Source organism: Mchenga conophoros, linkage group LG12, assembly GCF_057382185.1.
Source record: "Mchenga conophoros isolate Kocher_MC1m ecotype Shallow Benthic linkage group LG12, M_conophoros_male_GT1.1, whole genome shotgun sequence".
Taxonomy (NCBI): domain Eukaryota; kingdom Metazoa; phylum Chordata; class Actinopteri; order Cichliformes; family Cichlidae; genus Mchenga; species Mchenga conophoros.
This window is the reverse complement of record NC_140537.1, coordinates 2,240,607-2,263,964: the sequence shown is the minus strand read 5'-3', so window position 1 is coordinate 2,263,964 and position 23,358 is coordinate 2,240,607. Positions and strand designations below refer to the sequence as shown.

At 42.6% G+C, this 23,358-nt stretch overlaps 1 protein-coding gene across 1 annotated transcript in view; it reads right to left on the bottom strand.

The window, feature by feature from the left end:
• The window catches only part of nr6a1a (nuclear receptor subfamily 6, group A, member 1a), a 119,392-nt gene extending 96,375 nt beyond the window's left edge, over positions 1 to 23,017 (bottom strand). Inside the window, exon 1 of the mRNA XM_085293282.1 lies at positions 22,703 to 23,017. Within this exon, the coding sequence (XP_085149408.1) occupies positions 22,703 to 22,769 (67 nt within the window). The 5' untranslated portion in view covers positions 22,770 to 23,017. The remainder of the gene's footprint in view (positions 1 to 22,702) is intronic.
• Between the last annotated feature and the right edge of the window lie 341 nt (positions 23,018 to 23,358).

The following is a 23,358-nucleotide window of genomic DNA, read 5'->3' as shown; positions in this document are numbered from 1 at the left end:
CGCCATATTTCATTTTGTTATCGTTGCCCAACATTATACCGGTATTACTGTGAATGGTATGATCTGGCCCAGCGCTAACTGGGATCAAGTCGTGTTTCGGTTGTCGTGTCTGTCGATAACAGACCAGCAGCAGAGCTCTCCAGTGTGTGGTCTCTGTTGCTAATCCTCATGACGGCTTATTGACCGTGATAGCCTGAGGCTGGAAAGGCTTCCAGCAGCAGCCAATGCAGCAGAGCCTGCGCCGCCGTGGCCCATTGTGTGCGGACAATGAAAGGCTGCATCTTTAACCTTTCACCTTTAAAACCTCTGCAACTTCAGGGCTAATCAGCTCGCTATCAAAGTAACATACGGCCTCCTGTCCCCCTGTGGATGGAGACATGCTCAATGCAAGGTTTATAACAAGTGGCTCAATACTGCATCAGCCTATCAGAACGGGCAGCTATGAGCTGTATTGAGCAAATGTATTTTTCTGCATTTGCAAACAACAACAGGCTAAAATATATGAATGTTATACCAGCCTGACACCTCTAAATAAGAACAAGCAATGACTGAGTGTAACATACGTCAGTCTTTTTGTCCAGTCTTACTTGCATGTAATCTAAGTTACTGGCTAAACGGCTCAAAAATCTAAAGTGTGGTTACAAAGAAGAAAGCCTCACTTTGTAATGATTTCACTGCTTATGTATTGCAGTGAGCAAGCACTATTCCAAGCCAGAACTGTAAACGTCTATTACAATACAAGATAAGCTCTGTTCCATCCTGAGAAGGCTGGGCATGTTTGTTCATGACACCACAAAGATTTACATTTCCTCCATATTAAATATACACCAGTCTCCTAAACCTACAGAAATCCTCAACCTGAAGCCACTACACTGCCCGGGGTTTCACAGCACTCATGCAGCAACTCTATCAGTCCATCAGCATCCCAGCTCCTCTGTCCCAGATGGGCTAGGGTTCCACATGGCCAGCGGAGGGCAACGCCAGTTTGTTATCCGAGTAGTTTAGTGTCTACCTGCCATGCCAACCAGACTAGCGACATTCTGATTTCATTGCTAAAAACCCACCCAGCAGCATTCTGGGACATCATGCTAAACTGGAACGGCCGCTTTAAAAGACTGAACATTGCAAAGACGGGAAAGACTGACAGGCATGTAGAAAAGTGGGAGAGTATATAATGTCAGAGCAACCCGTCATTGGCCACATGAGCGAGGTCACAAGTGTTTCTTTGAATACCGCGAATAAGCCCATTAACAGGATAATCCCTGCCCCCTTTTGACTGCAGCAGCCTCCTGCTGATAAAGACAAAACTGACCACTTTTATCAGATCGCCGTCTGTCGTGACGCTCAGGCAGTTCAACTTTAATGTTAATATTTAAAGGCAAACACTTTGTTATATGAGAATACCGCAGTAAAAAGGCTTGGGGAATGACTGAGTGGAAAAAGTCTCATCTCTAATATGAAGTCATTCAGCGTCTCCTGGCCACTGTACGGTCAGTCAAGTTACATTTAAGCCTTGTTGACATTACAAGCTCCAGTTGCCTAGGTAACCTTCCAAAGTACTTACCCTTATATTTCTATGAGTTGTATTCTTTGTTGTCACTGACAGTCATCTTAGTCGCTCCACTAGGAGCTGAAAGGCTGGAGTTGGGACCCACTCGCGGTTATTTGTCCATCATCGCTTCAAGTCATTAATTGTCACTTTTTCCTATCATGTCATCACATCACTCCAAGTCAGTCCCTGTGTGAAGACGTCTCATCAGACACGTGCAAACAACAGTATCCACAGCTTTCTGAATGACCCACATGCCACTATAACACACAGTTCACAGCACATTGTTTGCCACTTCTTTAAGTGCCTTAGGTTCCCAGTGTTTCCATCCTTCCTTTTAATGTGTTTTACACTTGTCATCTACTTATTTTCTCATAAAAGGCTAATTTTTTCAGTTTTTGATGCCCTAAAGTCAACGTTGTGGGTTTTTATTGCAGGTACTGCATCAAGTGCAAAGAAGATTTTGGTCAATATTTCAGTGTTTTGCCAGCAAACAGTGTTAACCTTCAACTTGACAGGAGACTGAAATATATGGTTTGTCATATGCATACAAAACACTGGAAGGTTACATCAGCACACATGGCCTGCTCATTCCTAACTCTTTGTGTGATCACAGAAAGGGAGGATAGATGGCGGCATTTTTTCTTTAATTGGCAGGCATTGGTCGGTATTTCAAACAAACCTCAACTGTTACCTAACAGCTATTTTAGACGCACCGTGCTTATCGAGGATCACTCTATGCAGTCCTATGAAAACAAAGTACGGCCTTAAGATTGATCACCTGGCTGCTACTAACAAACACACCTGATTAAGTCAGCAAGTGTGACTTTACATTCAAAGGCAGCGAAACAGGAAGATTATTTCCAGTGGTAACAACTGTTACTTTAGGTCAGGGACGGCAGTAATGAACTAGAATTTAAGTATGTGTTGCTCTTTAGCATCACTGCAAACACAACCACATCGGCCCATTAAACATATCATGAGATCCTGATAAATATGATGTGTGGTCCTACTGGTTTGGTTTTTCTGTGCAATTTGAAAAAATAAATAAATAAAAATGGATGATTGTCTCCTCCATGTGCAACAGCACCAAGTGCACTTTTTCCTATGTAATAAAGTATTTTATTAGTACTTATTAATTACTTACTTATTAGTACTTGTATTGTATGATGGTGGTCAGAGGGCCCGGTGGCGCCAGTGTCCGGCAGCCTCGCCTCTGTCAGTGCGCCCCAGGGTGGCTGTGGCTAAATGTAGCTTCATCACCAGTGTGTGAATGTGTGTGTGAATGGGTGGATGACTGGATATGTAAAGCGCTTTGGGGTCCTTAGGGACTAGTAAAGCGCTGTATAAATACAGGCCATTTACCATTTGTATGTTGTTCTGTTCATCTTATTCTATTCTATTGAGGGCAAATGCCAACAACTGAGCGAGAGGGGCTGTTACTGTGTGGATAACAGCAAACACTGAACATTTCCTGCACGCAACAATGAATTTTGTTCGCTCAAATTAAACTTTTCTTCACTCTAAATAATTTTCTCCTCAAAATGCAACATTTGTACTTGCAAAATGTTTTTTCCGTGCGCTCAGAATAGAGGCACGGAAATAACGCCATAAAGATCTACCAGGCTGCTGGAGGAACACTCGAGGTTAGGCTGCATTTTAGCCAAATGTAGTTTCAGAAATGAGAAGATGCTCCCCGTTTAATCAAGTGTGCACTTACATACATGTACTTCTACATGTTATGGAACGTGGACACTCCAAAGAGGTGAAAATCCCATATACACAGGTATCCCAACTCCAACACTGACTCTAAATTGTCAGCAGATTAAAACTGTATTACTTGCATATTATCCTGCTGACAGATATCAGACAGTAATTTTACCCATTTCATGAAAACTTGCTTTCTCTCAGTATCTCTTGCAGGCTGAGCGTGATGGGTTTACTTACTGAGGACGCTACAACTAAGATTACAGGACATTTACAGAAACTCAAAGATTATAATAGCATGTTGCTATGACGAGGTTATGACTGTCTCGTTTGGTATGTACATGAACAATACAGTTGTGGGTTGTGTGACGTCGGCTCTCTGCTTAATCAATCACCCACCCTGACTAGAAGATGGATGAGAGGAAGTGCTGACCACAGATAGACCATTGTTTTCACTCCACAACAGCAGGACATAATGAATCCTGCGCTTGCTGAGAGGTCAGAGTAGAGAGGATTGCTTTACCCCATGGGCACCACTTGATCTCCCACCCCACCTCCAGCAGAGACACCCATGCATAACAGTAAGGAGTTTCAGCTTGCCTTAGATAGCCTTGAAGGAGCAGATGGGTTATAACCAAGCGGAGAGGGGAGACGCTGTCACTGTTATACGACCACCTGGCTTTAGCCGTGCTGCTTACTGGAATCATCCTATCCAGCTGGCCGCTAATTAAGTCTAACTGTACATTCACTGGGTCAAAGGTACTTCCAGTGCGTGCACAGCCTGTTGAATCTGTGTTTGTAAACTTAATAGAAAACCTGTAGTAAACATGTTAAAACGAGCGTTTCATCAAACATATCATGAACTTAAAAAGATGGAAGAAATTAAGAGTACAAACATTCAGCTTGCAGGTCTACATGCGCTACTTTTTAGGAATCATAAGGCAGATTCAGAATAGTCATAAACTTCATATCCACATGCCTGCTGGCTAAAAGGAGACAGGAGAGCATCATTCGACCGTGCAGCACTAATGAACAAGCAGAATGTACATGATGGGAGGTGTGGAAGGTCTGTGGTTCGATCCCCAGGTGTTCCAGGCTTCAGACTGAAGTATCATCCCGACACATCCAGAGTGCAGGTATGTATGTAAATTCTAGTCCATAAACATCAGCATCAGAAAGAAGCATGACCCCTCAAACCTATCCCTGCAGAAAGCAAAGTAGGATCAAATGAAGCCGTTTTAGCCTCGGTCAGCAAAGGTAAACACTTCTCCAGGTTCATCATAATGTTTGCAAAAGTAACAGTGAAAAGGCCGGGTTACTGAAACAGTAGAATTACGAAAATAGTGCTTCAAGTATCTTTAATGGGCTCTGCATCGGTTGTTGCACAGGCCAGCTGTGGATACTTACTTTGGCACCATGGGAAGCAGAGCTTTCAGCTGCTCTGCTCCCAGGCTGTGGAGCTCTCTGCCCCCTGAAATAAGAAATATTGGTTCTCTCCCCCAGTTTAAATCCCATGCATGCAAATATAACTGAAACAACAAGAGAAAAAACAAACCTTCAAAATCATCACGTTTTCATGTCTATGTGTACAGAATGCATCTGCTCGAACAGGAGCTTGTCCTGTTCCTACCCCCTTATTTCAAATTTCATTGCTTACAAATCCAGAATTCAACATTATTTGATCCATACATGTTTAACTATGTACAAGTCTAACACATGAATATACACAAATAAAACCATTTTCAGCACGTAAACCAAAACAGCAACAAACTGCATGTTTTACATAAACTAAGCACCCTGTGTTTAACACCTGCTTAATCTCGGAGCTTATTTTGTATCTATGTGACAAACACCTTAATGAACACTTAAGCTTGTGCAAAATGATTGCTTCCCAGCATCTCCCCAGTCATCTACATAAATACAACAATCCGGTTGTTCAGTGATGATGTGACGAATCCTACTTCCGGGCCTAAAGTAGTCTGCGTTTAATATGGCTTTTGTGTTGTTAACATGTTTAATGTTTTGTATTTTCTTCTATTTGATCTCAAAAAGCTCCTAAAACAGTCAGTGATCCCTGTTGACCTCCCTCGGCTTTTATTACCACTAATCATTTATTTAAGCTCAGTTTTTAAAACCTTAGGATGTAACTACAGCCCAGCCCATGCAGCAGTATATGAATGACTAACCTCGTATTGTGGATGGATTATCTCAGTTGTTCTCCTGGCTGAAGTTTGGTCCTTTTACAGCATCCTGCCATGCGATTACATTTGTTCCTGACCACTGAGAACACTCACGGTAACTTTTATCGAGTGGAAAAAAAGTTAGCTTGTTTATATTATGCTAACATAGCTGTGTCGCTAGCGGTCACGTAGCACATCATTATATACCAGCTAGCCCAACTTCAGTAACCCTACAAACGTCACTGCTGTTTAGTTTTCTGTCTTCATTTATGTTGGAAGTGATAGCAGAGCTGTACGTTTTAATTTGTTTCCAAAACCCCGCAGTCAGGACATGCTATATTGTATTTAGATAGAAACTAGCGAGCTAACTCCCTGCTAACTTCTAACTCCGTTAAATGTCATAAATTCCGTTTTCATGGATGCCTGGATGTTAAACTCAATTGTTACACCTGGTAGAGCAGAACGCTGATCATTTTATTAAAGATGAAAGACTTTAGACAGTTTTTCAACTCTCAGTAATGCCATAGTGATCGTTTGATATGTGGACCTGCAGCGGAGTTTAGACCCAGACACGGCTAGTGACGTCAGACTGAACGACCGGATAGAGCTCGAAAATGTGACGTCAAAACCGCAAAGGATTCTGGGAACGAGTGGCAAGCGGTACTAGTGCTCGCAGGCTTTCACAAGAAAACAGTCACACAGCAATAAAAAGAAACAGAAAAATTGGCAAGAAGCTGTTGTATTATTAGCTGCAATAGCCGGTCGCATGACAGCTACGGGAAGCTGACGGGTAAAGAGACCAGTTGTTATCAGATTCCGTCGTGGAAGAGAAATTGTTCGAGCCGTGTTTCCGAAGTAACAAAGAGGTGACGGATGGCCTGAATTGCTGCCATTCGAAGACCAAATATAACGTCCCAGAACCCTCCAGCTCACATGTTAGTCTGCTCCAAGCATTTCCACAAAGGTCAGTCTGCTGTTGTAGTTATTACGTAATTTATCATAACATAATTATTGATGTAGGTTACAAATAAGTCTTATATTGATTTGAATTGAATTCGTTGCGCTTTGCTGCTTTGTTCACTGTGGCTTTGCAGGCTAATGTTTGTTGTGTTTTGTAGGAAAACCAGCCTACAAAATGCAGGAATGCGATCCAGACTGGGCCCCTCTGTCAACCTGGGTCATACCGAGTTGAAAGCTGCTACCACAGCCAGTTTGATCGGTTAAGAGAGAGAGAGCGAGATCAAAACAGTCACGAAATGTCTGCATATATGTGCCGAAGGGTTGTATTGAAGCAATCAAGTGATGAATAACTGTTTTCCAGTATGCTGTTTTGCAATGTTTTTGGTTTTTTTTGCATTGTTGATTTGTTTTTCACTGAAGCAGCTAATAAAGCACGATGGATTTTTACAATGTTGCCTCTTTCCTGTAAGATTCTATAATAGAATGAAACAATAATGTCAGTTCTAAATAAAGACAAATTGAATGAATTACAAAACACTCATTTTATTTCTATTAGATCTGAAAATGTTGTGTAACACTACAACCTGAAACGACAAATACAGGGAGTGCAGAATTATTAGGCAAGTTGTATTTTTGAGGAATAATTTTATTATTGAACAACAATCATGTTCTCAATGAACCCAAAAAACTCATTAATATCAAAGCTGAATGTTTGTGGAAGTAGTTTTTAGTTTGTTTTTAGTTTGAGCTATTTTAGGGGGATATCTGTGTGTGCAGGTGACTATTGCTGTGCATAATTATTAGGCAACTTAACAAAAAACAAATATATACCCATTTCAATTATTTATTTTTACCAGTCAAACCAATATAACATCTCCACATTCACAAATATACATTTCTGACATTCAAAAACAAAACAAAAACAAATCAGCGACCAATATAGCCACCTTTCTTTGCAAGGACACTCAAAAGCCTGCCATCCATGGATTCTGTCAGTGTTTTGATCTGTTCACCATCAACATTGCGTGCAGCAGCAACCACAGCCTCCCAGACACTGTTCAGAGAGGTGTACTGTTTTCCCTCCTTGTAAATCTCACATTTGATGATGGACCACAGGTTCTCAATGGGGTTCAGATCAGGTGAACAAGGAGGCCATGTCATTAGTTTTTCTTCTTTTATACCCTTTCTTGCCAGCCACGCTGTGGAGTACTTGGACGCGTGTGATGGAGCATTGTCCTGCATGAAAATCATGTTTTTCTTGAAGGATGCAGACTTCTTCCTGTACCACTGCTTGAAGAAGGTGTCTTCCAGAAACTGGCAGTAGGACTGGGAGTTGAGCTTGACTCCATCCTCAACCCGAAAAGGCCCCACAAGCTCATCTTTGATGACACCAGCCCAAACCAGTACTCCACCTCCACCTTGCTGGCGTCTGAGTGGGACTGGAGCTCTCTGCCCTTTACCAATCCAGCCACGGGCCCATCCATCTGGCCCATCAAGACTCACTCTCATTTCATCAGTCCATAAAACCTTAGAAAAACCAGTCTTGAGATATTTCTTGGCCCAGTCTTGACGTTTCAGCTTGTGTGTCTTGTTCAGTGGTGGTCGTCTTTCAGCCTTTCTTACCTTGGCCATGTCTCTGAGTATTGCACACCTTGTGCTTTTGGGCACTCCAGTGATGTTGCAGCTCTGAAATATGGCCAAACTGGTGGCAAGTGGCATCTTGGCAGCTGCACGCTTGACTTTTCTCAGTTCATGGGCAGTTATTTTGCGCCTTGGTTTTTCCACACGCTTCTTGCGACCCTGTTGACTATTTTGAATGAAACGCTTGATTGTTCGATGATCACGCTTCAGAAGCTTTGCAGTTTTGAGACTGCTGCATCCCTCTGCAAGATATCTCACTATTTTTGACTTTTCTGAGCCTGTCAAGTCCTTCTTTTGACCCATTTTGCCAAAGGAAAGGACGTTGCCTAATAATTATGCACACCTGATATAGGGTGTTGATGTCATTAGACCACACCCCTTCTCATTACAGAGATGCACATCACCTAATATGCTTAATTGGTAGTAGGCTTTCGAGCCTATACAGCTTGGAGTAAGACAACATGCATGAAGAGGATGATGTGGACAAAATACTCATTTGCCTAATAATTCTGCACTCCCTGTAGATGCGTTGGCCTGTAACAGCAGCTGTGAGATGGAATCGTCCAAATCACCAAAGTAAACTGGACCTGGGCTTGTTGCAGGATCTGAAGTTACTAAACATATGCACTAAAACTTAGAACCATATAATAATAAATATGTGCGTGATGAAAGTTGGGCAGCACACTAATGTCCTTACCCCACTCTGTGCTCGTGTGGATCTGACCCTTTCACTCCTTTGATTTTTTTCCTCTTTTTTTTTTTGCCTCCTCGTCACGTCTGTCTTTGTGCGGACCTGCCGTGTTCTCTGTCGTTTTGTACATCACTGTTTTTGGGGCAAATAAAATGAAAGTAGGGATTAAAACCGCAGAATTAATGATTACCGGTGCTGGAAATACTAGCGCTTGATGCAGTGTTTTGATTTTGCTGAAAGTCACGTGGTCTGTCGAGCTCTGTTGAAGACTGATCTTCTTGTGATGTCAATCTGGTTAAGAGCAACAGCAGCAAACAAACGTAGAAATAGAGACTGTAGTCCAATGATGTTGTTGTTAATATAAAAGTTCCTTCAGAAATCTCCATTTTTTTTGTAGTAAAAAAACCAAAAAAAACCCAAAAAAAACCAAAACTTGAGATTAGGCAAAAGACACGGAAACGGTGAAGCCTTTTTTTTTAGTGTTTTTACTTTTTTGCACAAAACTGTAGAACAAAAATGAAGCCATGTTATATGTTGTATAACGGTTGGGGGGGGGGGACGTATAGAGCTACAGATTTGTAAAATAGAAGTCAAAATAATTTGCTGTGAGCACATGACCTGCTTGTACCCAAGCAGAGATCTTGCTGACGTTGCTGGTCCTTGGGAAAAGTTCATTGTTACCATGGGCCCACTGGAGGGCCCATTTTACAAGCACTCTTTAAATGACCATAACTCAGTCACCGTTTGTGCTAGAGAAAAGAAGTTTCAGAAAGAAGAGAAGCTTTACAGGGATATTCGGCATATTACGGTAGTACAAAGCATTCACAAGCTACTGCTAAATGAACACAGACAGAAAAATAAGCCCTGCCTACATTTTACCATGTGCAGTTCACACAAATGACAAGCTTTACAGAACATCATAGCAATGCATCTGCCACCATAGTCCACTCACAGGTAAGAATGAATGACACACAGGTAGGGCTGCCACAAACGATTATTCTGATAGTCGACTAGTCACCGATTATTTTTGCGATTAGTTGACTAATCAGATCATCATCCATTGGACGTAAAACTTACAGCTTATTGCACCAGCAGCATCTGCTCTTATATAACTATCATTAGCTTACAGCTTTAAGTGTTTAAGGTCTGTGCTAACTAAAAATAAAGACAAGATGATAGTTTATTAAATTTTAATGAAATTTGCAGATTGTTTCGGTGAAGTTTAATAAACTCCTTGCTATCTAAAATCTAACAGGACACCGGAGTAAATTCTGGAGCATCTCACACTTCTGATAATCAGCTGTCTGCTTGATGTTTATTCAGCTGTGTAAAAACTATAACTTTAATCTCAGCCAAACCGATTTACTCAGGAACAAATAAAATACTAAAAAAAGCCAAACAATAACATTTTAAGTTATCTAAGTGACTCATATATCATGTTTAACCTGAGTAGCGAAAGACGGCGGTGGGTTTGAAAACGATCTGCCGGGAGTCCGGTGTTCTCACGGCGCTAGTGAGCCTAGCCCCCGGCTAGCTATCGAGCTAGTGGGTAACAGACGTCTCCGAAAATGTCGAAGCGCTTTTGAAAATATGCGGTGTCTTGATAAACTGAGCAGATATTTGAGGTTTACACAGCTACATTCTCGCCTGAAAATATGTTAAACGTTTATTTTGTGACCCAGAAAGAATAATAAGAGTAACATTAAAACTAACTAGCTGCCGCCATTGTTGGAAACTGCGCTGGGCTGCGCTATGAATTCTGGGATAGCTTTGGACCACGAAGTATACACCCGACCCATCTTTCAAATCTGGGGAATGAAGGGCGCATTTGTCGGAGTCTTCGAATTTGGACAGGCTTTGTCGTGTAGCTGTAACGTAATCGGCCTACAAATGTGGGCACAGGAGGATGCGGTTCCTGAATTTGGACACAGCTACGATACCGGACACTGCTGCTTCTTCTTCGGGGTTTAACGGCAGCTGGCATCCTTGTACATGCAGTGCTGCCATCTTCTGTTTCAGTCCGTTATTACACTCTTAAATCCTGCTACTTATTCCTGCGTCTTTTGGGATCTTACAAAGCTTCAAAGTCGTCGACTTAGTCGTTGACGATTTTGATAGTCGACGTAATCGTGACTAGTTGACTAATGGTGGCAGCCCTACACACAGAGCAGCGAGCGGCAGGTGTGAAGAACCATTTTTACTGTCAATTGACAGAAAAAGTGAAAGACAGAAGGAAAGTGACATGGATGAAGGATAAAGTTTGTCTTGAGCAAACCACTACATGGGAGGAGTGGACACATCAGGCCTGATGCTGAGGAGCCACTCAGTCCACAGGAAAACCAGGAGGCGGCACATTACAGTTTACCATTATTTCCTGGACATTTCTGTTACCAACAGCTTCATAATTCACCAAGAATCATGTGGCAAACACCAGCAGAAACAGCGGGCTCGCCAGGAGTTCCAGGAAGACCCGTGTGCTCATCTACTTGGGGCTTCATTGACATCAGGTTGCCCACCGACACCCAGCTTCAACCAATCACTTCCCCCACAAACAGCAGCGAAGGACAGTCTAAGGCAGCTACAGCCACCTAAAGAAGTTCAAAATTAAAACGCTGTGGCCATATGAGCGGAGCAGACAGTTTCTGTATAAAAGTGACAATATATGGAAAACTGACAGCACAAGGCTCACAAACTTTGCACACAGTTATTAGAGTTCATATTTCACACAGATTGTTACTGATATTTTGTTGATGCTGAATATCAGTTTTCACTTCATTATAATCTTGAAGAATCGTGTTTTTCACTTTAAACCGTTGTTGCATTCCACAGTAAATATAAAATAAATGAACTAAACCTACCAAAGAAGACCAGGCGGCCTCTATTAACTCCGGGTAAATAAAGAGTGAAGGCAGACAGAGTTATAAATAGGATGCTTTCAACAGCTTTTTCCAAGTTTATTAAATAAAAACCTGATCCAAGAGTCCCTCGTACTTCTCCCCACAGGTACAACTCTTAATCAAACACAGCCTTTCAAAAAACAATCAGTAATCTGACTTTCAGTCTGACAGCCCGAGCGCTCAGTGCTCCATTAGATTTGACAGATTGTTAAGGAACTCAAGGGCTGCCTTCACAGGCTGCTTGGCGGTCATCCCTTTGACCTCTACACATGACCCTTGACCTTGTTGTGTAACACAGCACACAGGAGCATCTACTCTGTCCTCTCTGCTGCTTCTCCGTGACCGTGTGATGCTGCTGTCCCAGTGCCCCTCAACTTCTCAGCACATGCTTTGGCTGAAATGATGGAGAGCAGATTCTCCTCCGTGCCTGACTGCATAGTTTGAAGATACCAGCAGCATTTTAATGTAACACGGTCTCTGCTTTGAAAGCTAGAAGAGCGCTGCACAGGCTATAGATCTGTTAAGATCCAGATATTTTAGGAGTTTCCACAAATGTTTGACTTTTCATGTGTAGAGCAGACCATAATAGCATTTTGTGTAGGTGTGATATTATGTAAGCTCTTTCGTACTGACATAGATTTTTTAATATACACAGTTGCTGTATATCTGTAATCTTATTGCCTTAAAACACATAAGAAAGCTCTTTATCAGGTATGAAGGGTCTCACTCCGAGCTCAACAGCCTCTATGCTAAACCCAGGAAGGACCAGTGAGTGTCAGAAGCACGATCCAGAATGAAACAACAAAGATCCAGAAGCACATCGGGAAGATGACCACAACAGTTTGGTGAATAACTCGGGCCACTGAAACTCGAAAAAGAAGAGCGCCAGTCGCCACAGAAGCACAGGCCTTTGCACGGCATGCACCAGCCACGCTGGAGGCACTAATCATGGCGGCACAGGAAAAACCTCTAAGCACAAGACTGATAGAGGCTGGGGTCTACCACACCATGCAAGACCAAAGATGGCCCTGAGAAAATGCAGCTCATCACAGCAGGGTGCAAGAAGCTGGTAGGTAGGGCAGACATATAACGCTGTAGCTGAGTGGCTGGCATAGCATAGAGGAACATCTGTGCTGAGTATGGTCTTGATGTCCTGAGGTCAAAGTGCCCACTTGGATGGTTGAGAGTGACCAGCTAAGGTCCTGTAGTACCTCCAGGTACAGATGGACAAAGCGGTGATGACTAATCAACCCCACACAGTATTAGTAGACAAGCAGAGGAGGAAGGTTGTAGTAATAGACGTACTTTTACCAAGTGATGGCAATTTCAGGAAGAGGGAACATGAGAAGTTGGAGAAACACAAAGTGCTGAGAGAGGAGCTAGAGAAGATGTGTAAGCTGAAGGGGGGATAGGAGCTCTTGGGATAGTGACTCCCAAACTCGGAGAGTGGGTCCAGCAGATCCCAGAGAGGACAACCGAGATCTCTGTCCAGGAACAGCAAAGATGCTGTGCAGGACGCTCAAGCTCCCAGGCCTCTGGTAGAGGACCCCAGTTTAAAGAATAAAGACAGACACGGGGTTGCTGAAATTCAAAAAGAACTTCAGAATTGGGGAGAAAGGTGACAGTAAAGGTGGCATGGTTACTGGTGCCACACGGGCTGGTCCGAGTGTTTCAGAAACAGAGGATATAGTCAGATCTTCCCCACAAAAGCATCTCTAAGAGAACTGGCTGATAAAAGAACATCTGATGTCAAAGGTCTGAGAAGAAAAAGCAGACTGGTTCTGTTCGACAGGTCGTCTGCACAGGAGGCAACGAATGCAGCATTCAAGTCGAGGTGAGAACAGACGTGCAGAAACAGGCTTGCTTATTTTGAACAGTGTGTATTTTTCCACTTATTTCAATACATGTTATCATTTGATATTATTTTTATTATTATTCATCAATATATAATTAGACTGAATTGATTACCCACTTTAGACATGAAACAGTGGGATAAATGTTTCATAGAGCATTCATCCACGTGAAGCTGGTGACCGTTGTGTTTATCTGTGGTAATCCCGACGGCAGTCACGCTGGGGGTCAGGCTGTGGTCAGAGGGCGGGGGGGGGAGCACCATCACTGCGGGCTGACATGCTCAAAGGAGCAACTTCCCTTTCATCATACCAGGGGTTAGAGTTTTACTGCCTCATACAGCCGGTGAGTGTACAAGCACTGTGCGAACTAAGCCCTGCAGCAGCCATCTGATAATAATCATCTCACAAAACAGCAGAAACAGTTGAGTCTGCTTATGGAGCCACAAGGTTCAGTGTGCACTGTACGGATGCTCCACATGTGTCGCACTTTCACATTTTTACACTAAAAATGAGGCGATATTGTCCGGTTACACCAGCACGAAACTAAACCTATAAACATCATGTTAGTTGGCTGCGGTGGTCGTCTGTCAGTTAACTGACAGAACATTTCAACACCACCACTGCTGCAACGCCGACGCCCACCCCTGAACAAAACCAAAACCTGCAACTGTTAAGTTTGCTCATGTGTCCCATTCCAATCCATCGGCATTAGCTGATTTACAGGTACAAAAACAGGCTGAACAGCAATATAAATGAGCTTAAAACAGGAATGAAAAAGCTAAAACTTTGCTTCTTCATTAAGAACATTTTACAGTATTCTCAAGAAAGGCCTTACACCAAACAGGAACAAGATTAATCAGGATTTGGTGCAGGCTATAATATGTCCTCGTAATTAATGTTAAAATGACAAAAAAAAGTTTTAGCTGGGAAACTGGCCTTTTTCAGCCTTTTCTTACTTTGTGCTGAATAAATAAAACTTCTGTAGCAGCGGAGTTAATGTCCTGCCAAAGAGTCTGAAGTTTTTCTTCATTAGTTCACTTTTAAGTTAGAAAAAAATGCAGTACATTCATCTATTTCAGGAGTGAAAATAATATCTAACAAGAAATAACTTACATATTTTATGTACGTTCTGCATGTGAATACATGTACGTTCTGCATGTGCACAACTCTGTTGCTTGTGAAGCTCGCACACAAGAATTTCACTCACATGTGCTGTACCAATGTACCTGCACATGTGATGTGACAATAAAAGTGATTTGATTTGATTTGAATACTGCTTTAATGTTTCACACAAGCAAAGCAGGAAGTTACTGCATTCAGAATATTTCCATTACTACAGTGTACGCATTCTTGAGTCCGTTCATAACCACCAGCTTGAAGTGTCCAAACAGGCAGCATTTACTCAACGCATGTGTGCTGAAGTAATGAGAAGAGTCACCGTTTAGCATTTTCCTGACGATGTGCACAGAGCTCTGTGTGTATCTTGTCTGTTGACTGTGAAACAATCAGTGTCCTGTGCTGAGCTTCACCCGACTATGGTTCCACTGCCAGTCACCTATGACCAGTACTCCCAGCATGGGGGGGGACTACTGAGCTGTTCAGAAAAAAAAAGAAGAGAACGGGGTGGCTGCAGTTTAGGAGTCTCAGGTCAGGTACTAATCAAAAACTTGGTGGTTCGATCCCAGGGAGGTGCTGCCCATTCTGCAAAGTAGGGAATAAACTTGGTGTTCCACCCCACTAGTTCTACAAAAGCCAGCACCTTCCTCTTTGTTGTGGGCACTGGGTATGCATGAATGACTTCCACTTTCTCCACTTAAAGTCTTGACTTGTCCATGTCCAACCTCATATTCAAGGTACTCCACCTGGCTCTGTGTCTGATTACATTCATTAGGACTGCTCGTGAAGCCAGCAAATCTGAGGTGGAGAACACACAGATCCATCAACACCTGGTTCATGAGATGCTGAAAGGTTGCTGCAACTTGAACTGAAACAGTCCAAAAAGGAGTTTGAAGGCTGTCACCTTCCTTGTCTCTGGTGCTGGGGCCACAGCTTCTCATCACCCTTTCCAAGAGTTCGTCAATGCGAGGTATCAGGTAAGGGATCAAACTTGAAGACTAATTCCAATTTTTTTCACTAGTACCCACTCGGCTAATCAGATTCAGCTGAACGTCCCAAAATGTCAATGCAACACAAACCACACAACAATGGTGGACATCAAGGCGATGAGATACCTGCTTCTAAACTGTTGGTACAGGACTGCACACCGTCGCTGGACCACAGTGTTGGTTTTGGAGAGCCATTTCACTTCTTGCTGGGTTTCAAAAATGCTGGTTTTAATTTTTGTGCAGGACTCAAGAGTGACACCACTAACTGGCCAATCAGATGGCTTGGGATTCTGGCAGAGTAGGTATTAAAAACATACCTGGTATCAGGTACTTCCACCTAATGGAAAAACCTAAAAGTCAAGTCGAGTCAGCGGAGCTAAGCCCAGTGGGTACTAGTGGAAAACGGCTAAAAGTTGAACACTGATCCATCTTTTTTTAGGACTAGCATAACTAGGCTTCACCATTTGTTGATCTTTCAATTACCCAAGCTGCAGCTGGAATTCTGTAGAACTTTCTGGAGGCTGGAACATTTTCCCTCAGGTGTATTTTGTGCTGCACCTGTGTTGTGAAACCAGACTCCTCCTGAAACAACTGTAAAGAAGGGTTCTTAGATTTTTCTGGTGGGATGCCTGAAGACTTGTTAGAGACACTAAACTCAGCTCTGCTTTGTTTGTGGGGAAAACTGTTCTCCCTCTTCTTCTCCTGACAAAGACAGTGCTGCCTAACCTGCTGCATGGACCTTTGTGTTGGAACCTAAAATTCCTGTAACAGGATAATGTGGAAAACCTTATGTTTCTTTTTCTTGCTGTCAGGTAAATATAGCTCATAGTAGGGCTGGGCGATATGACCCAAAATTCATATCTCGATATTTTTTAGCTGGATGGCGATATAAGATATATATCTCGATATATTTTTTTAAAGCCATAAAGTAAGAACAAAAAGAGAGTTCTTAGTCAAAGCTGTGTCCCAGATGTCACACAGGCACTTTTATTAACATAGAGCAGATGTACATAAAATTTACTCAAAAATAAATTATGAGCATTCATTAAATAATAATGCTCCATAAATAAAAGAAAACAATGTTGTTTTTGTGCATAACAAAAAGCTCACAATGGTACAGTCAAAATGTAAACTAAAAGACGCTGAGCACAATAACAAAGACAGATTTCACAGCTGCTCTGTTCCCAACTTCTACTGCGTGACTGACAGCCTGGAGTTTGAAATCCGCTTCGCAACCACGTCTCTTGGTGCCATTTATGGTCCTTATACACAGTAGGGTAATATTACGTTGAAGCACAGTACGTATCACTCCGCGAGGCTCAGCCGTAATGCTCCGACAATCCATCAAGCGGTGCAGCTCCGTAGCTTACCAAAGTCGTACTCAAACATTTGTGACAGATTGCTGAGCGCCGTGTTCCACATAAAATCGGTTCGCGCTGTCAACTTTTGAGAAAATGAAAGGATTTCAGTCCGTGCAGCACCTCTGGGCTGCATGGCGTTAGCGTGGTTAGCTCGTTAGCGTGGTTAGCTAGCTAACACATTGACGCCGTCCCGCCCCACGCACGGGGCGATGCGCAGTAACTCGTTAAAGGAGATTTGCCGTGTCCATCTTGTCGCTTCCTGCAGGTGAAGCGATGGGGGAGGAGGGGGAGTTGTGTTCAGTGAAGGAGAGGCGAGGCCGAGTAACGTTGCGTAAAGACGAAAGTGGACGAAAGAGAGGCAAACTTGCGGCTCCACAAGTATAATTATAACGTAACATAGACTATATCGATATAAAGGATATTGTCAGATCTTATATCTCGTATAAAAATATATCGATATTTTTTAAAAACTCGATATATCGCCCAGCTCTAGCTCATAGCTGACCTTACCAAAGCCTCTTATTAATTCTGTAATGCCTCTGCTACTTAGTTGGGACAGAAACTTTATCCCACAGTTTGTGAGGACCTCTCTAGAAATCTGTACACTAAAAAAAAAAAAAAAAAAAAAACTTTCACTAATGCTCCCTGATTTATTAGCAAGCATTTGTAGACAAGTTGTGATCTATTATATGAACTACGGATGAAAACAGCAACCTGCTGGAAATGAGAACACAAGGTTTTTGCAGCACACTGTTTGCAACTAGTTTCACCTAGTGACAGCTTGCAACCTCCAGCAAACACCTGCCAACCAGTTAGGAAATACCCATATTTCCCTAAAGACTTCCAGGGTGTCACCGGCTGCTTTAGGCAAATCTTTGATTCAGATATCCCAGTAAGTGACACCTAGCTGCAGTGAGTGGCAACAGAAGCCCCTATTTTTCCCCTTTAAAATGGAAATATTGCAGTTCCTCAGCTGCTCTTTTATAACTTCCCAGACAACTGCATCCTTCAGTACTGCAGCTTTACAGGATCCCTACTCTGCATACCAAGTTCAGTGTTTTACAGCTGCCTATAAACTCATCTTCCACCCAAATTCAAACTCAAATTGAAGCCATTTACAGCCTTTGGCCCAGGCTTCGTGTCAAAAACAACAGAAGCTTGGCAAAAGCACTGCCAACAGCCTCAGACCAATTGTACTTACTGTAATACATTCCCTCTCAAAATATGGTTCACAGCAGCATGCTATGTCCTCCCTCGTCATCCTCCCCCACAGCTCATTAGCAGCTGTTAGATGCTCAGCCTATGCCAGGATCAAGGCAGCAAACTTCTGTGAGAGAGCAGTCCCAGCCCCATACCTCATGGATCAAGTGAAGGTTGTAAATACTTTCCTGGGTTACGGTGAGGTCAGCAGAGACCAGGGCCATTAATGCTTCAAGAGCAACATCCCTGGTTGCCGTTCCCATAGCTCTCATCCGCCACCTCCCCCAACATGTCCATCACAGCACACACAAGAAGAAAACAACAAGCAGAACTTTAGGAGAAGATTCAGAGCTCAGGGCGAAGAAAACCCTGGAAGTGTTTGTGAACTGAAAATAGCATAGTGAAGTGGAAAAGGCTTAGACCATCACAGGGAACTGGAAAAATATTTATCAAGATTTTATGAGACAAGATGTTTTTAAGGGCCTGAAAGCAAATGGAAATAATTGAGCACCAAACTAAAATATTTCACTTGTTGCAGGGGAACATTTTGGAACAACAAACCAGAACATTATTAAAAATTGAATTAATCCATCCAACATGTTCTTTTAGTTCCTTTGAAATGGTGTTAATTAATCTCCCCATTATTTGTCTTTCATCCCATCCATCACCAGCTGACCCGCAATATGTGTTGCCTGGAAACAGCACCATCAGCATGAAGGAACTGCAGCATTTAGACCTCTGGAACTGATGAGGACTCAGTTTTCACCGCTCATACTCGACTAACTTCTCTTTAATAGTTTCTCTCATCTTAACATGAAATCAGGGAGGTGAATGTTTCCCTGTAAGGGTGAAAAAAGTATCTGAGTTATACTAAACATTTTGCAGAAGATGTAATCAGATTGTACTCCACGCACGCTGTCTTGGGTCAAGAATCAAATTGAGATTAGCTGTAATGACCTCTGACATCTAAATAGAAGGTTAAACCAATCAGGCCAGATGTCCTCTCAGTATGTGGGATAATCATGAAAGAGCAAACAGATCCTGATGTTGTTACTAAAGTCTTATCATATTATCAGGAGAGACGCAGCAGCGAGACAGGAAAACCTGAAAATCTAGAGATATTTCTACGTTGGACACGACTGAGGGCACTATCACAGTGATCACAGCTGCAGATATATAAAGAAAATAAAAATATATAAATATAAATACAGATTCTGAATGTTTAATAACAAATATATACTTTAAAAACCAAAACATGTACTTGTAATGTAATTGCAACAGGACATTTTTGTAGGTTTTTGTATTACTCCATCATTTTAGAAATCTGTCTACTCACTGACCACAGGCCTGTGTGATGAAGCTGATCTATACCAGGGTCACATTATAAAGCCACCTGCTTTATTTGTTTGTTTTTCGCTGCAGCGATGTGCATTTATTGCAGCACTTACAGGATCTTCTGATAATACATCTTCGTTTGTTAAGACTTACAGAGTTGAACCTGTGAGAGACCTGATGCTTTGGTTACACTCCACTGCAGACACCCACAGCCAAGCAGTCATTCTTGCTACACTTTATAAACCACCGCCTGGAGTGCAGACGGTGCGCTGTGATGTTAAGTCAATATGGGCGAGTCCACACGTCACAAAACAGACGTCCATATGGACGCTCACCATCTAATGTTAAAATACTCACAGCCACAGAGTAAAAGTGCACTCGAGGCTTTTCACGAGTCGAACAGAGAAAATTATTGTCCTGCTTCATGAAAGCTGAGCTTCAGTTTACAGCACAGTGAAGTCTGTCATCCACAGAGACCACAGAGGAAAATGAGCTTTTCATTAGAAACGGAAACATACATGATATTGGTTTTGTATTATCACTCTCTGATACATTTATCTTTTTTTCCTTTCTTTAAACAACAAAACAAGCGCGACACCACCTGGTGGGGAGTGTGTTCAAAAAAGGCTTGACTGAAAGACAAGAATCACTATGATGCTGAAGGCGCTGCAATGATTTTTGTTTCTTCTCTTGATTAACTTGAATGAAAACGTGTGTGTGTGTGTGTGTGTGTGTGTGTGTGTGTGGCTGCTGATGCTAACACATTGTGGCAGCAGAGGAAGTGTTCTTAAGAAAAAAACACAACATGATGGATCACATCTACATTCCTGTCACCCCCACACTCCACTCCACCCCCACACGCCTCTACTGTACTCCTGGCTCATTCAAGAATCGGGGGTGGGATGGCGGGGGTGGTGTTTGTATCCTGTCCCTGTCCCACCCACTGCCAGCTACCCCCTTCACTCTGCCCCAAGGGAAAAACACACACAACAACAAATGTACCAGCAGAGCAGGGGCTGACAAAGCACTTTGTTTCAACCAGTTCATGCCAGTCTACTTCACCCATGCATCAAACCTATCTTCCCGTGTGTGTGTGTGTGTGTGTGTGTGTGTGTGTGTGTGTGTTGGGGCAGGTGAGTGGGGGGGCACATGCGCTGCTTACTGTTCCATATGACACAGAAAAGCAACAAACTGCAGTGAAGAGCTGGAAGTACTCGATTAAAATCTCAAAGTGGTTTCTATTACTTTACTAAATAAACTCACATTAAAGTAAACAACAATATTCACTCTGCTAAACATCTTTTGATGAAAAAGTATCAAAGTGGTCACTTTCAAGATCAAATCTCAAATGAAACGAGAAAGTAGGGATGTGTGGACATACGAGCTGATGCTGAGTGACATCAGGCCAAAACCATTCAAAGTAAAATCCTGTTACAAATACTCAGCCTGTTACTTTGTTTTCATGTATTTCCTCCTGTTTTCTACTCTGCAAACAATTAGAAATGATAAATAAGCCGTTTTGTTTGCAAAGATAACACTGACCATTGAATCAGCTGCTATCAGTCTTTTTAAAGATACTGACTCATGGGTAATATTAAGTATTGTTTGTTTCACAGCTTGGTGTTACAGTGTGAACAACAGCTGAAGGCTGAACGTTCATTTTTAATCATCAACTTTTGTGTTTGACCACCACAGAAACGTGGAATAATCGGTTATCTGTGCATTTGAAGTGTTTATTAGTTTCCTTCAGTCATGTGTGGCGTTTAGAAATTCCTGCCATATCCTGAATTTTAAGACCAGGTATTAATGAATTAAGACATGATGAAGAAATAAACATTTTGACGAGACATATTCTAACAATATGCAGGGAAAACATTATTTACAGAATTATCAACGAGCCTAAAATGATTTCAAAACGTTTTACGAAATACTTTTTATTTTTTGGGGTGTATTTCTTTACTCGTGTTTTTATGCTACGATTGAAAAATTAAAATGATTTAATCTGTAGAACTGCTCAGGCTGTTGTCGTCATTATTGATTATTCTGTTGATTATTGCTGGAACCCACAGAGGATGTGTTTCAGTGAAACAAAGACAACGCCTGAAACGACTCAAGCAGCAGTCACCACCACAAAACATACTTTAAAAAATATTAAATTATTCATGTTTAATCAAAATTAATAAATAATTGTGGGTACATTCACGAAATAATTTCAGTATTAAAATGAAACTAAGCCTAAAAAATTTATGCATTAATTTTACTATTAAATTAAGAAATCTAAGGGAAATTCTTAGGGGGACATTTCAATCTAACGTGCTTCTTAAACAGTCTTAAATCTTCATAATGAGACTTATTAAGTGGATCAGAACACAAAGTCCACCCCGATATCCATAAGTCACGTTGAGGTAATCAGGGCTGGCAGGGTTAAAGGAATTTTAATCTTGGAAATGTCAATAAATCTTCAGCCACCCGCACGGGGGCACGATATGGGACTGGCGCCTGGGACAGTCTGCTGCAAGGCATTGTGGGCTTAGTGTGAGCCTGGAGCTGGTCAGCATCACAGAATATTAGAAACGAGTATCAGGCACACTGAATAAGAAGCCTTTCCAGCAGCACCGTGCCACTGTAAACAAAAGTCAGCGGGACCGGTGCAGTAGGGGGGTGGACCTCTGCATCCTCTGTTATGGCCTTCTTGCCATCCTGTGAAGTGCCGGATTTTGAGGACTTAAAGGACTAAAGGCTTCGGGGCATTCTCCAAGTTCAAAAGTTCACCTTTTACGATCTTCCCGAGCCTGACTGACCACCTCCAAATAAAAACATTCCGACCTCAGTTCCCAGCGAGCCCAGCGCCATCTCTCTCTGTGTGTCTCACACACACACACACACACACACACACGATTAAGTCATATCCACCAGTGAAACAAACTCATCCGTGCTACACTGCTAACTTCGTTACCAACGTCTCCGAGTCTAATAAAAATAAAATCACGCGGCTGTCCCGCTGCTCCTTTTTTAAACTTGCGCGTTTTCATCAGCGCCGCTTCAGAAAGGCTGCGGTGCACGTGAAAGGCTCGTGCAGCAGCAGTGATGAGGCGCTGATCACACAGCCACAGCCACGCGCTCATGTTTTGAGGTGAGCAGCGGTGCCCGGGACAGCAGCAGCCGGGCTACGTGTGCTCGTGTGCGGACGCGAAGGAGGCTGTTCCACGCCAGGTTTGCCTACCGTTTACTGGCTTGGCGTCGTTTCTCTCCGGGTAGTCGAACCCAGTCGCCCTCTTCTGTATCTCCATCCTCCTGCATGGACTGAACCCGAGTCAGCTCGAGTCCGACGTCGCCCCTTCGCGCCGCGGAGAAAGAACCACGCGCGTGGGGGTGAAGGGGCAGGATGACAGCACTGGCGCTTCGGTCTAAAGTGAAGCTGGCGCTGCTTTGGTCGCCGTGTTTAGCTTGACTGACTCAGTACTCGAACCGCGGACCCATGCTTTGACCCTCCTGCTTCCAGTCAGCAAGGAATAGCTGGATCCACACCCCCCACCGATGGTGCGTTTGAGGATGTCGAGGAGGGTGGTGGACGGCAGCTTCTTAAATCAATTAGTGGTGATGGGAGTCTTGGACAAAGGCTTCTATGCAAAACGTCACATCATCTTATATTTATGACTGAAATCCTTTCACATAATAACGACACAATATTTTTTCATATCTATGATTTATTATTTCTTTACATTAGTGGTGTAGTTTCAGATGCTCAAGTGATGAAGTCAGTGCAGATCTGAGAAGCAAAAACTGCTCTAAACACTCAGTTTCAGGCAGTTTTATTTCTAATTTAGACACTTTATGATGATAGCAGGTCTCCCTAATATGGGCATCTCAGGCAAACAG